This window comes from Podarcis vaucheri, assembly GCF_965113315.1.
Source record: "Podarcis vaucheri genome assembly, chromosome: 16".
In the NCBI taxonomy this organism is placed as follows: Eukaryota; Metazoa; Chordata; class Lepidosauria; order Squamata; family Lacertidae; genus Podarcis; species Podarcis vaucheri.
Genome location: NC_138754.1, coordinates 42,191,770 through 42,205,220, shown reverse-complemented (window position 1 = coordinate 42,205,220; position 13,451 = coordinate 42,191,770). Strand labels below are relative to the sequence as shown.

Sequence of the window (13,451 nt, the reverse complement as noted above, 5' to 3'; positions counted from 1 at the left end):
CTCACTCTCCCTACTACTGCTGCTGTCTTCATCTATGACTTTTCAGTACATGCCACTTGGGAAAAAATGTTGTGTTGCATGCATGGCAATTTTCTTATCCTTCCAAAGAAAAACAGATTTTTTCAGAGAAGCAACATTAAGAAAGTAAGGTTGAAACCTAGTTGCTCAGATGCCCCAATCCAATGAAACTAGCAGCAGATCTTTTTAAAAAGAATAAGGTTATTTCTAAACTTTGTGTGCGAACATATACACTTTATAATATATATAGTTTATATATTATAACTGCACTTTATAATATATATATATAGTTATCTTATTGAGTTGATTTTATATGTGTATATTTTTTCATTAGAAAAATAACCACTCCAGTGCAGTTGAAGCATCTGACAGCTGGGGAAAAGTTTTTTCTATTTCCCTAGATACCCCCAAAATACATTATTAAAACCTGAATTCTCGTATTAAAACCACAACTTGCAATGGTACACATCTTATTTATTAAGTGATCCACAAGTTAGTTTAAACCTTTGAAACTGGTCTTCGGTTTTCTGGAGAATTTGTAAACAAAATGAAGCTCTGCCCCTCTCAGGCAAAGGTATATTTGGGCTTCGTTCCTCTGCCAGTCTTACTTTGTGAGTCAGCTTTTCCATGAGGGCCATACACCACATTCTTTACCCAGCATTCAAGTTCACACCTTTTAAGTCCTTCCAGAATGTGGCTATAACTCTATGTGCTGCCACTAAAAGAAATCCAGTTAGTGGTTTATCCACCAAGTCCTGGTTGTCATTTAGACACATATTCAGTAACACAAGCTCTGGAGACTTTGTGACATGCTGAAGGGAGAGGTTTCTAATACTTTTGCTTCCCCAGTGCCTTCTGCTTCTGCCACCAGCACTACAGGCTGTAAGAGACAACATCTGTGCAAGTTCTCTTGGATTTTAAAAAATAAAACTGGCTTATAGTTTATATAGCAGAGTTAAAAACTTGGAAGCTGGATCTAACCAATCCTTCCTCCACCACCTCAGTCTCATTCACGCATCACTATCATTGCTTAAAAGAGTAAATAAAAGACACGTCCCATTGGGAAACAGAAAAAAATGGTTCTTTACTTACATTTTCTTCATATTTACAAATATGGCTTTGAATTCTATGCCTTACATGGGGAGCTAGTTTCTCAAGCCTGCCTTGTGTGTGTGAAAGAGAGACCACAGAGTGTGTTGTTGTTTAGTTGTTTAGTCATGTCCAACTCTTTGTGATCACATGGACCAGAGCACATCAAGCATTCCTCTCTTCCACTGCCTCCCTCAGTTTCGTCAAATTCATGTTTGCAGTTTCGAGAACATTGTCCCACCATCTCGTCCTCTGTCGCCCCTTCTCCTTGTGCCCTCAATCTTTCCCAACATCAGCATCTTTTCCAGGGAGTCTCCTCTTCTCATGAGGTGGTCAAAGTATTGGAGCCTCAGCTTCAGGATCTGTCCTTCCAGTGAGATCACAGAGTGTATTCCCCCCATCTGTTAGTCTCAGCTCACCCTCTGCTGATGGGAGGTGTGCAAGGTTGCTTGGACCTGACAAGTTCTGCCCACGAAGAGACTCCTGGCCTCTGGGGCCTAACATCTGGCTGCTTCCACAGCCAGTTCCATACCAGGAGTTTCAACTGCAGATGGGCAGGGGGGTGGTCCTGGGTGGCAACGCACCTACCTGTGCAAGTGTACACAGGCACATAGATTGTAGCTTTATTTGTGCACCACTTTTGCACAGTGAACATGTCCATCATCCCAACAGCATTAGAACAGCAGAGCATGGTAGGGCAATAATGTGCAATAAAACAGTACATCAATCTCTCTGTTTCCAAATATATTAATCCTTTCAACAAAAACCACAATAGTCTTGTGGCCAATTCTCTTGCTGCCAACCTTCAGGTGTTGCGGTCCTGAGTTAAATTTAAGGCTTTATAGGTCAAAAACAGCACTGTGAATTGGGCTAGGAAGCTAATTGGCAGCTGGAACAGTCGGGCCAGGATGCTCAAACCGTCTTGCCTCAGTGAGCAATGTGGCTGTTGAATTCTGCACCAGCTGAAGCTTCTGAACTGCCTTCAGAGGCAGCCCAGAAAGAGATCCACCTTGAGACCTGTGGTCAGATGTGGTTCTTCAACCCTGCCTACCTCGCAGCGTTGTAAGTCTGGGCTGACAAGGAAGGCTTTGGTGCATCTCATTGGCCCCTTCGGTTGAACTACTGGCACCTCTCAGATTATGTAATTGTCTGAGTTGAAGATCGCCGTGATGTGCTCCTTACCAGAGCTATGACGAGTGCTGACGACTGATGGACAGATCACTGGTTATTATGCTCCACGATGGCTATCCTCAACGCAGGCTTCAAGGAAGGAAACCAAGGCGTAAAAGGAACACTCAAATGAACGAAATGAACACTCAAGCCCTTCAAGATCCTATTAAGTGGGATTGCTTCCAAACGACTCTTAAGGACCATCCGCATTCAGAATTCCCTGATAACATTGAGGAACTCTGGACCAAGCTAAAAACATCATTATTGCAGCCGGTGAACCAACTATTGGATACCAAACCAAGAAACACCAGGACTGGTTTGATAAGAATGACGGTGAGACTGAACACATTATTGACAAGAAACGGAAGGCCTTTCAGATCTGGCAAAGAGACAGAAACTGTGCCACTAAGAAAAAAACCTATGCCAATGCTAAGGCTGAGGTTCAAAGAAGAACCAGAGAACTAAAGAACTAAAGATAAAAAATGCTCAAGAGATCCAGCACTTAGCTGACACTCATGATGCACAGAGTTTCCTTAAAGCCACAAAGACCATCTATGGACCAATAAATCATGGCATATGCTCCCTACGCTCCACAGATGTGTGCTCTGATATACCGATCAAGAACAAGTTCTGCGAGGAACTATACCAGGATGTCTTGAGCCTGCAAACACCTTCTCAGTAGTGGCGCCCGCCCTGTGGAACGCCCTCCCAGCAGATGTCAAAGAAATAACTCTCTGACTTTTAGAAGACATCTGAAGGCAGCCCTGTTTAGGGAAGTTTTTAATGTTTGAAGTTTTATTCTGGTGGCTGGGGAAACCTAACCAGATTTTGGGGGGGGGGGGTAAAATTTAATAAAATTATTCTTATTGTTACTATTACTATTCCTGCTGAAAGAGTTCATCACAGCTGGCATAACCGCAGAGGCCCCTTGGTATCGGGACCTGAACAAGAACGGACAAAGGCTACCTGAACTGTGCTCATACCACAGCCTCTATGTCACGAACATGGTATGCTCTACCAAGGCAAAACACTCAGTGTCCTGGAGAGATCTTAGATCTCAGGTCACTGGCACCAGCTGGATTGTCACCAGGCAATTTCACTGAACTGTGTTAATGCCACACAGAGCTACCACAGCACTGACTGCGACATGGTCACACCCTGAAGGCGAGCAAAGAGGACTTCTGGTCAATCTAAGCTTCTGCACTTTGGCAGGAAGCAGCAGCTGCACCAATAAAAGATGAGGGACACTGGTTTGCTGGTAGGGAAAAGGACCTAGGGATCTTAGTGGACCACAACTAAGGCTGCAACAACAAAAGTGTCCAGATCAATGGAAGACAATAACACAATGAAATTCAAAACAGTAACAATTTATTGTGCATTTATTCAAAATCCATTAAAAAATATTTATTTTTATTTTTATATTTATTTTTATTCCATTCTCTTCCAGTTCTTTTTCTTCTTGACACAGGGAATAGATCATATAACCTAAGGAATGGAAAAACCCAAAATTCCGTGAGATCTTTTGAGGCAAAATAATGTTAACAGCTTTCAGATCTCTCTCTGTCCCCTGCCCTGTCCTGTCTTTTGTCAAAACAAAGGTGTCAACCCTGTGCCCAGAGCCGCCCCCCGCCCCCACCCCCGCCTCCCTGAGGTGGTCCAAAGGAAAGAAGAGCAAGGCACAAGGCACCAGCTGGGCTGCAGGAGCTGCCAGGAGGAGGCCTACAAAATGCCACCCAACCATCCTAGGGACTCCACTCTGCATCTGTGTAGGGTTTACTCTGGAGCCTATTCTTCTCCTGAAGCCATCCCATGAGGCAGTGGAGGTTTAGAATCAGATTGACCCCTGGCTTCCCTCTACGGCACGTGCACAAACAGCTTTCTCGGGATCTTGTCCGCTCCATCTGCTGACACAGGGGAAAGTCCCTCACTCACCAAGGGTTTGAGACCCATTGGCTTCCCTCCCCTGGTTCCCCGGCCTCTTCTCCCTCTGACTGCTGCTCCTTGTGCCCCCTCCACTACCTGGGCTCTGAGACGTCTTCCCTTCCTGGTTCTCCAGCTGCTTCCTCCCACCATTCCTCTGTGCCCAACCAGTCCATGACACCGTTCCACCCCTTGGCCTCTGTCCCCACAAGGCAGCTTCCCCCTACCTGATCTGGTCCCACAGCCACTGCTTCCCTTCTGCTGCCATAAAAAGATGGAGAAGGCTGTCTTGCCGGCATCATTCTGTCACCTGCAAGAGAAAAAAGGTAAGCAGGTCGCCAGGAGTGCCTGCTTCTCTCACAGATGAAACAGGGCATCTCTAACTACAGATGGGCTTTTGAGAAAGTCTTACGTGCTGAGTGCATTTGGATGTTGGCCTCTCTTGGGTGTCCAGTGGAGCCCGAGGTCCGCACTACCTATCTACCTACCATCTTCAATGATGATGTCGTCTGGATGGAAGAGAATGAGAATGAGAACAGAATGAAAATGAAAATGAGATTTTCCCACAGGCCTTTAGTCAAAGGTCGCTGTCTCCAAGGTGTGGTGCTTACCTTCTTGCGGCTTCAGGCGGAAGCAAGCCAGGTCCGGCCGAACTACTGTCATCTGCAGAGGAAAGAAAAATTGGGGTCAGATGGGAGCAAGAGAGCACAGAAGCAGCGCCTGGAAGGACGGGTCTCCCTCTGTCTTGGGCCCAATCCCTTGTTCCAGAGGACCTCCCTGGGCCCTGCAGCCTCCTGGGCAGAGGTGGAAGGGCAGCAGCAGCAGGAAAGGGGGCAGGAAAAGCCTCTGGCCTCATCCTGGGCCCCAGGGACACACCCCACATCATCTGCGCTAAAGATCACTTGGGGATGTGATCTGGGGGGGGGGGTGAAATTAACCAAAGAAATGAATAGCAGAAGGCAAGGTACTTACTCTGAGGTTGGGATATTTCCTGGCAATGGCCAGCAGCAAGGAAATGCTGCTGGCCGCTAGTTCTTGAGCCTCCCCACTTTCCCCAGGGCATATCCTCGGAGGTCCTGCAGGAGGAAAGAGCATCTCAGAGTCAGGGGCCAGTCTGGGCCAAGGCGGCCCCCACTGCCCCCACCACGGAGTCCCTGACACTTCAGGACCATGAGGATTTGCCAGCTTTGGTCTTGGACCAAATTGGGGGCAAAACAGGCTCTGTGCCCCAGAAATGGGGCAGTCCATTGGGTAAGGGACGGGGGGGGAACCCTAAAACTACCCCTGATGCCATTGGGACACTTATGCTGAGAAGGTGGAGGAGGGTGCCAGGGTTGGGGGCTTCCATAAGGAGACTCCCCAGCAGGAGCCGGAAGTGCCTCTTCAGTTCCTGCGGAAGAGAGAAGAGAGTGTGAATGCTGGGTTGGATTCTGCAAGTGTGACGAAGAAGAAGAAAGAGCCTGTGAAGGGAAGTCAAAACCAAGGACATACTTCTCTCTCCTCCTCAGCCCCATTCAGCACGGCCTCCAATGTCCTGTGCAGGATGGCACTGATCATATCACAGCTGAATTTGGGCCTCATGGTGCTGCAGAGATGAAAGGGAGAGGGTTAGAGTCTCCCTTGCCCCTTCTCCCTCCCGCCTGCTCTTTCCCCCTGGGGTTCTGCCCCGCACCCACAACCCCATCCACACCAAAGACCCCACTCAACTTAGCTGGAGGAGGGCCTCCAAGGCAAGGGCCAGGGTCAGGGGGCGATCCCTGAAGTGTTCCAATGGCCCCAAGATGTCCTGGAAGAGGAGGGAAATCAGCTCTGACCCCAAACACCAGGCTTGGCTTTGCAGGGGAATGGCAACCCCATGGCCTAAGCCGGCAGGGTCTTCCTCTACGCAGATGCACAACCCTTTCCACCCACACCCCCCATCACTTACCAGAAGGGCTTGGGCCGTCTCCTGCTTGGAGCACTTCAGGGATCGGAGCCCCCTGAGCTCAGCTGCCTGGCAGCTCTGGATGGCCCCCAGGAGGTAGAGCTGTTCATCCTCCAGCAGCTGAAATGCAAAAGTCAGGCTGTCAGTTCCTCGTGAGGGGAGGGCTTCTCCGCATCTGAGAGTGCAGAGTGGGGGGGCAAAGGGGGGCAGGTCTGAGGGATCCAGTCCTTGCTCTTGTTTTCTCCAATACTCACCCCCTGGGGCTGGGATGAGGAACCGCAGCAGAACTGCAAACAGAAGGACATGGGAACAAGTGAGTCATAGAATCATAGAGTTGGAAGAGACCACAAGGGCCATCGAGTCCAACCCCCTGCCAAGCAGGAAACACCATCAGAGCACTCCTGACATATGGTTGTCAAGCCTCTGCTTAAAGACCTCCAAAGTAGGAGACTCCACCACACTCCTTGGCAGCAAATTCCACTGTCAAACAGCTCTTACTGTCAGGAAGTTCTTCCTAATGTTTAGGTGGAATCTTCTTTCTTGTAGTTTGGATCCATTGCTCCGTGTCCGCTTCTCTGGAGCAGCAGAAAACAACCTTTCTCCCTCCTCTATATGACATCCTTTTATATATTTGAACATGGCTATCATATCACCCCTTAACCTCCTCTTCTCCAGGCTAAACATGCCCAGCTCCCTTAGCTGTTCCTCATAAGGCATCGTTTCCAGGCCCTTGACCATTTTGGTTGCCCTCCTCTGGACACGTTCCAGTTTGTCAGTGTCCTTCTTGAACTGTGGTGCCCAGAACTGGACACAGTACTCCAGGTGAGGTCTGACCAGAGCAGAATACAGTGGCACTATTACTTCCCTTGATCTAGATGCTATACTCCTATTGATGCAGCCCAGAATTGCATTGGCTTTTTTAGCTGCCGCGTCACACTGTTGGCTCATGTCAAGTTTGTGGTCAACCAAGACTCCTAGATCCTTTTCACATGTACTGCTCTCAAGCCAGGTGTCACCCATCTTGTATTTGTGCCTCTCATTTTTTTTGCCCAAGTGCAATACTTTACATTTCTCCCTGTTAAAGTTCATCTTGTTTGTTTTGGCCCAGTTCTCTAATCTGTCAAGGTCGTTTTGAAGTGTGATCCTGTCCTCTGGGGTGTTAGCCACCCCTCCCAGTTTGGTGTCATCTGCAAATTTGATCAGGATGCCCTTGAGTCCATCATCCAAGTCGTTGATAAAGATGTTGAATAAGACCGGGCCCAAGACAGAACCCTGTGGCACCCCACTAGTCACTCTTCTCCAGGATGAAGAGGAACCATTGATGAGCACCCTTTGGGTTCGGTCAGTCAGCCAGTTACAAATCCACTGAGTGGTAGCATAGTCAAGACCGCATTTTACCAGCTTCTTTACAAGAATATCATGGGGCACCTTGTCAAACAAATGCCTTGCTGAAATCAAGGTAGGCTACATCCACTGCGTTCCCTTCATCTACCAGGCTTGTAATTCTGTCAAAAAACGAGATCAGGTTAGTCTGACATGACTTATTTTTCAGAAATCCATGCTGACTATTGGTGATCACAGCATTCCTTTCTAGGTGCTCACAGACTGTTTGCTTAATGATCTGCTCCAGAATCTTCCCTGGTATTGATGTCAGACTGACTGGGCGATAATTATTTGGGTCCTCTCTTTTCCCCTTTTTGAAAATAGGGACAACATTCGCCCTCCTCCAGTCTGCCGGGACTTCGCCTGTTCTCCAGGAATTCTCAAAGATGACTGCCAGTGGTTCTGAGATCACATCGCCAGTTCTTTTAATACTCTTGGATGCAGTTCATCTGGCCCTGGAGACTTGAATACATCTAAACTAGCCAAGTATTCTTGTACTATCTCCTTAGTTATTCTGGGCTGTGTTTCCTCTGCTGAATCATTTGCTCCAAATTCTTCAGGTCGGGCATTGTTTTCTTTATCGGAGAAGACTGAGGCAAAGAAGGCATTGAGGAGTTCAGCCCTTTCTGTGTCCCCTGTTTGCATTTCACCATCTTCTCCTCTGAGTGACCCCACAGTTTCTTTGTTCTTCCTTTTGCTACGAACATAACCATAAAAGCCTTTTTTGTTGCTTTTAACCTCTCTAGCAAGCCTGAGTTCATTCTGTGCTTTAGCTTTTCTGACTTGGTGTCTACATGTGCTGGCTATTTGTTTTAATTCCTCTTTGGTGGTTTCCCCCCTTTTCCATTTTTTGTACACATCCTTTTTTAATCTTAACTCAGTTAAAAGTTCTTTAGATAGCCACCCTGGCTTCTTTAGGCACCTTCCATGTTTCCGTCTCATTGGTATTGCCTGACGTTGTGCTTTTACTATCTCCCTCTTAACAAACTCCCAGCCATCATGAACTCCCTTTCCTTTTAGTATTACTGGCCATGGGATCTCACCCAGCACTTCCCTAAGTTTTATGAAGTCAGCTTTCTTAAAGTCAAGAAATTGAGTCCTAGTATACTTGGCTGCTCCTTTCCGCTGTATAGTAAACTTCAGAAGAGCATGATCACTCGCGCCTAATGATCCTTCCACTTCTACCCCACTAACCAGGTCATCAACATTGGTTAGGACCAGATCTAAAATGGCTGTTCCTCTTGTTACTTCTCCTACTTTCTGGACAATGAAGTTGTCTGCAAGGCCAGTGAGGAATCTGTTTGACCTTATGCTCTTGGCTGAGTTTGACATCCAACAAATATCCGGGTAATTGAAGTCCCCCATTACTACTATCTCCGTTCCTTTTGCATGCTTGGCCATCTGTTCCAGGAAGGCATCATCTATGTCCTCCGTTTGTCTTGGGGATCTATAGTAAGCTCCCACAATGAGGTCTGTTATTCTTCTCTCCCTTAATTTTGACCCAAATGCTCTCACTTTGGCTTTGAGGTTCTAAATCTTGGATCTTTTCACAGTTATACACATCCCTGACATATAACGCCACTCCTCCTCCTTTCTTGTCTGGTCTGTTTCTCTGAAATAGATTGTATCCCTCCAGTATTACATTCCAATCGTGGGACTTATCCCACCAGGTTTCAGTGATGCCTGTTATGTCATATTTAGTTTGCTGTACCAAGCGCTCAAGCTCATCTTGTTTATTTCCCATGCTTTGCGCATTAGTGTACAGACATTGAAGTCCATTAATCATTCCCCCGTGTCTCTTATTTAAGGATTTCCCCCACCACCACCACTAGGTCTGCGTGCTGTTTGCTCCATTTGGTCTATGATATTTGGATGATCATCTTCATCAATTGATAGACTCCTACCTTCAGGAGCACTGTCTCCCTCCCCCACATTAGTCAGTTTAAAGCCCTCCTGATGAGGTTTCTGAGATTTTTGGCAAAAACATTCCTCCCAACCGTTGTGAGGTGCAGCCCATCACTTGCCAGAAGTCCATCTTCAAGAAACTGCAGTCTGTGATCTAAGAATCCAAACCGTTCCTGTTTACACCATTTGCAAAGCCAGCTGTTCACTTCCACTATTTTTCCCTCTCTCCCTGAGCCACGTCGTTCAACTGGGAGGACAGATGAGATGACAATTTGTGCATTTAGTTGCTTCAATTTCCTGCCGAGAGCCTCGTAGTCTCTTTTGATCTTCTGGAGGCTATTGCTTGCAGTGTCATTGGTTCCCACATGAACCAAGAGGAAGGGGTATTTGTCAGTGGGTTTTATGATTCCTTGCGGTCGTTCAGTTACATCTTGGATCTTAGCCCTGGGGAGACAGCACACCTCCCGAGACATCTTGTCAGGCCCACAGATCACTGCTTCTGTTTCCCTCAGTAGGGAATCCCCTATCACCACTACACGCCTCCTCTTAGGTTTGGTCAGGGTTCTTCCGTGAGCTGTCCGTTCCAAGGTCGCCTGCACATTCCCTGAGGACTGACTTTGCTGATCGTCTTCATATACCTGATCGACTGTAATGAGGGAGAGATCCTCAAATGGAGTCTGCTCTTCGTCTTCCATGCTAGGGGAGAGGACATCAAAGCGATTGTGTATTTCTAAACAATCAGAGCGAACCCTGGGCCTCCTACTTCTTTGAGTCACGTTTCTCCATATATCTGGCACCTGTGTTGGTGAACTAGCCTCCTTCTCAGGGGTGTCCCCTGTCTCATCCTTGGTGGAGACTGTGTTCTCTGTTGCTTCCAAGAAGAGCTCCAGCTCTCTAATTCTTTGGAGTGTAGCTACACGTTACTCCAGCTGCTGGACTTTGTCTTCTAAGAGGGCAATCAACATACAATTGCTGCAGGTAAAGCTGCCTGCAACCTTTGGCAAGATGGCAAACATTGCGCAGGAACCACAGGCGACTGCAGCTGTTCCCTCATCCTCCATCTTGAAAACGTGTCGTTGGGGGTGGCTACAGCGGTCCTCCATCATAAAAAGCGTGAAGACAGGACAAATAACCCCCCCCCAAAAAAACCTAGGTCTCCCCCAACAAACATTTGAGACTAGCTCCCCTAAATCTAAAAGATGGATCAAACAGCGCACGCCACCAGGCGCACCTCCCACAGCTAATCCCCTGACTCAACGGAAACCCTGCCCCCTCTGACCTTTGCACAGGGAGAGCAGCTAATCAGCCACAAAGAAACACACACACAAGAAAACCCTTTTGCTCCTCCTTCAGCTGCTGCCCTACAAGCTCTCAAAGTCCTCTTTTGCATCCTTGGACTAGTTGCCCCCCATGCCCATTCCTGCCCTCCTCTGTCCAAAAAAGGAGGGCCACTTGCTCACCTGGCGCCACAGGCTGCTCTGGGTCTTGCTGGGGGGCCACCAGACGTGGCATCAGACGTAACAGCGTCTGAACAGCCGCCTTAAGCACCTGATCCTAGAAGAGATGAGCGGAAAGAGCAACTCAGACGCTGGCCGCTCCAATTCTTGAGGGGTGTTTGTGTGTGAGGAGGGGCATCTGGAGAAAACAGTGAACCCCTGCCAAATTTGCAGAACAGAAATACATATGTGGAGCCTAATCAATCCTTGCCTGCCCATCACGACCAATTCCTTCCATCTCTCTGCAGTTCAGTGACCTGAAGGGGCATCATCAGAGTCTGAAAGAGGCAGCCCAGAGCATGAAGGGCTGGCAGAGAGAAAAAGGAGGTCCCAAGCGCTCTGGGTTCAAGAGCTATGGCCATGCCAGGACCCAGAGGGCCTGGTCCCCTCATTCATGCAGTCAAGCATTGTATAAATTCCATGAAGCAAATGAAATGAATAGGGAGAGGGGAGAACATTGGGTCATTCTTAACATTGTTACCGGAAGTTTTGGAAAGGGTGGCGGGGGGTTTCCCCCTCCAGCAGGCACCATACCCCCCCCTCCAACTGTACCCCAAATCAACATCTTCACTTCTGCAAATTTCCCCACAAAACGCATCCTGACACAGTCATTTCCTTTTTCTATTCCAAAGGCTCCCATAAATAAGGGTAGAACATTTGCCCTAATGAAGGCTGAGCCTTTCGCTCAACCAATCTGCTCAGACTATCCAAAGAACTGTCCAATAGCAACCAGTGAGTGCCACGAAACAGTGCCCTCCAGCACAAAGCACTGAGGGCCCAAGGAGAAGGGGACGACAGAGGACCAGATGGCTGGACAGTGTTCTCAAAGCTACCAACATGAGTTTGACAAAACCGCGGGAGGCAGTGGAAGACAGGAGTGCCTGGCGTGCTCTGGTCCAGGGGGTCAAGAAGAGTTGGACTCGACTAAACGACTAAACAACAACAACAGAACAAAGCACACAGGCACTGCAGCTGCCGACCAGCCGTGGCCTCTGCTCTGCAAGTAGGAATTCCCACTGGGAAAAGGGGAAAGTCAGAACCAGCCATGAAAACCATTCTTGGTCCATTGAAACTAGTCTTTTAAGTTTCAGTCTAGGCTCTTGAACTACCAACCCAGCTGTACGCTTGTGAAACATGGACCACTTATAAATGCCATCTCTAACTCCTTGAAAGATTCCAGCAATGGTGTCTCCGAAAAATGTGACACACCACTGGGAAGGCAGGCGAACTAATACCAGTGTCCTGGAAGAAGCAAAGGTCACCAGTGTTGAAGCAATGATTCTTCAACACCAACTTCGTTGGACTGGTCATGTGGTTCGGATGCCTGACTATTGTCTTCCAAAGCAACGACTCTATTTCAAACTTAAAAATGGAAAGTGTAATGCCGGTGGTCAACACAAAAAGTTTAATGACTGTCTCAAGGCAAATCTTAAAAAATGGAGTATAAACGCCGACAACTGGGAAACACTGGCCTGCGAGCGCTCCAGTTGGAGAACAGCCTTGACCAAAGGGGTCATGGGCTTTGAAGACACTCGAACTCAGGACACAAGGGAGAAACGTGCTAATAATAATAATAATTTTTATTTATTTATTTATACCCTGCCTCCCCAGCCAAGGCTCAGGGTGGCTAACAACCAATAATAAAATCCAGTTGAATGAATACAACTTAAAAGCAAGATTAAAATACAACATTAAAATATTGAAACATTAAAATATTAAAATGTAGCCTCATTGCAGGAGGAGAAGGAAAAGAAAAAAGAAAGAGAGGGAGGGAGGGAATCAAACTGGCTCCAAGCCAAAGGCCAGGCAGAACTACTCTGTCTTACAGGCCCTGCGGAAAGAAATCAGATCCTGCAGGGCCCTGGTCTCATGAGGCAGAGCATTCCACCAGGCTGGAGCCAGTGTTGAAAAGGCCCTGGCTCTGGTTGAGGCTAATCTGACTTCCTTAGGGCCCGGGACCACTAGGGTGTTGCTATTTACGGACCTTGAGGCTCTCCGTGGGGCAAACCAGGAGAGGCGGTCCTGTAGGTACGAGGGTCCTAGGCCGTGAAGGGCTTTAAAGGTCAAAAGCAGCACCTTGAACCTGACCCTGTCCTCCACCGGGAGCCAGTGCAGCTGGAAAAGCACTGGGTGAATATGCTCCCATGGCAGAGACCCTATGAGGAGCCTTGCTGCAGCATTCTTCACCCGCTGGAGTTTCTGGGACAGCTTCAAGGGCAGCCCCGCGTAGAGCGAATTACAGTAGTCAAGCCTGGAGGTGATCGTTGCGTGGATCACTGCGGCCAGGTCGGGGCGGGAAAGGTAAGGGACCAACTGCTTGATGCGGCGAAGGTGGAAAAATGTCGCCTAAGAGGAAGGCGGGCTTGGCCAACCCTCCCCGCGATCAACTCCTGCCCGGAAGCCTCTGTCCCCCCGTGGAAGGAGGCGGGGTCCACAACTGGCCTCCACAGGCTCTTACTGCTGAAACCCTCTTTCTGGAAAACAACCTCGCTCGGCTTCGAGGGATCGTCAAAGAAGAAGAAGAAGAGGCGGCCCCGGCGGCCCCT

At 48.2% G+C, this 13,451-nt stretch overlaps 1 protein-coding gene across 4 annotated transcripts; it reads right to left on the bottom strand.

Moving 5' to 3' along the window:
• Positions 1-3,628: 3,628 nt before the first annotated feature.
• LOC309521382 (uncharacterized protein) lies at positions 3,629-12,952 on the bottom strand. 4 transcript variants are annotated; one of them, XR_014214631.1, is made up of 10 exons: positions 10,870-12,952; positions 6,376-6,408; positions 6,125-6,241; positions 5,895-5,983; positions 5,689-5,773; positions 5,170-5,587; positions 4,809-4,860; positions 4,610-4,706; positions 4,425-4,507; positions 3,629-3,762 (listed from the first exon to the last, which is right to left on the bottom strand). XR_014214631.1 is itself a non-coding variant. In XM_082203844.1 (7 exons), the coding sequence occupies exons 4-7, from the start codon at positions 5,443-5,445 to the stop codon at positions 3,754-3,756; spliced, it is 420 nt and encodes a 139-aa protein (XP_082059970.1). In that variant the 5' UTR covers positions 5,446-5,587; positions 5,689-5,773; positions 5,895-5,983; positions 6,125-6,174; the 3' UTR covers positions 3,629-3,753. The 4 variants fall into 4 exon arrangements, 1 of the variants encoding a protein (XP_082059970.1); XR_014214632.1 differs by having other exon boundaries at positions 4,610-4,860; positions 6,376-6,441; positions 10,789-12,532; XM_082203844.1 differs by lacking the exons at positions 4,610-4,706; positions 6,376-6,408; positions 10,870-12,952 and having other exon boundaries at positions 6,125-6,174.
• Positions 12,953-13,451: the final 499 nt, after the last annotated feature.

Coding starts and splice junctions, on each gene's coding strand:
- LOC309521382 (XM_082203844.1), bottom strand. CDS start 5,445: ATGGACTGCCCCATTTCTGGGGCACAGAGCCTGTTTTGCCCCCAATTT. Junction 4,861..5,169: donor GGAAATATCCCAACCTCAGA/GTAAGTACCTTG, acceptor TTTCCTCTGCAG/ATGACAGTAGTTCGGCCGGA. Junction 4,508..4,808: donor CCGCCTGAAGCCGCAAGAAG/GTAAGCACCACA, acceptor TTTCTCTTGCAG/GTGACAGAATGATGCCGGCA.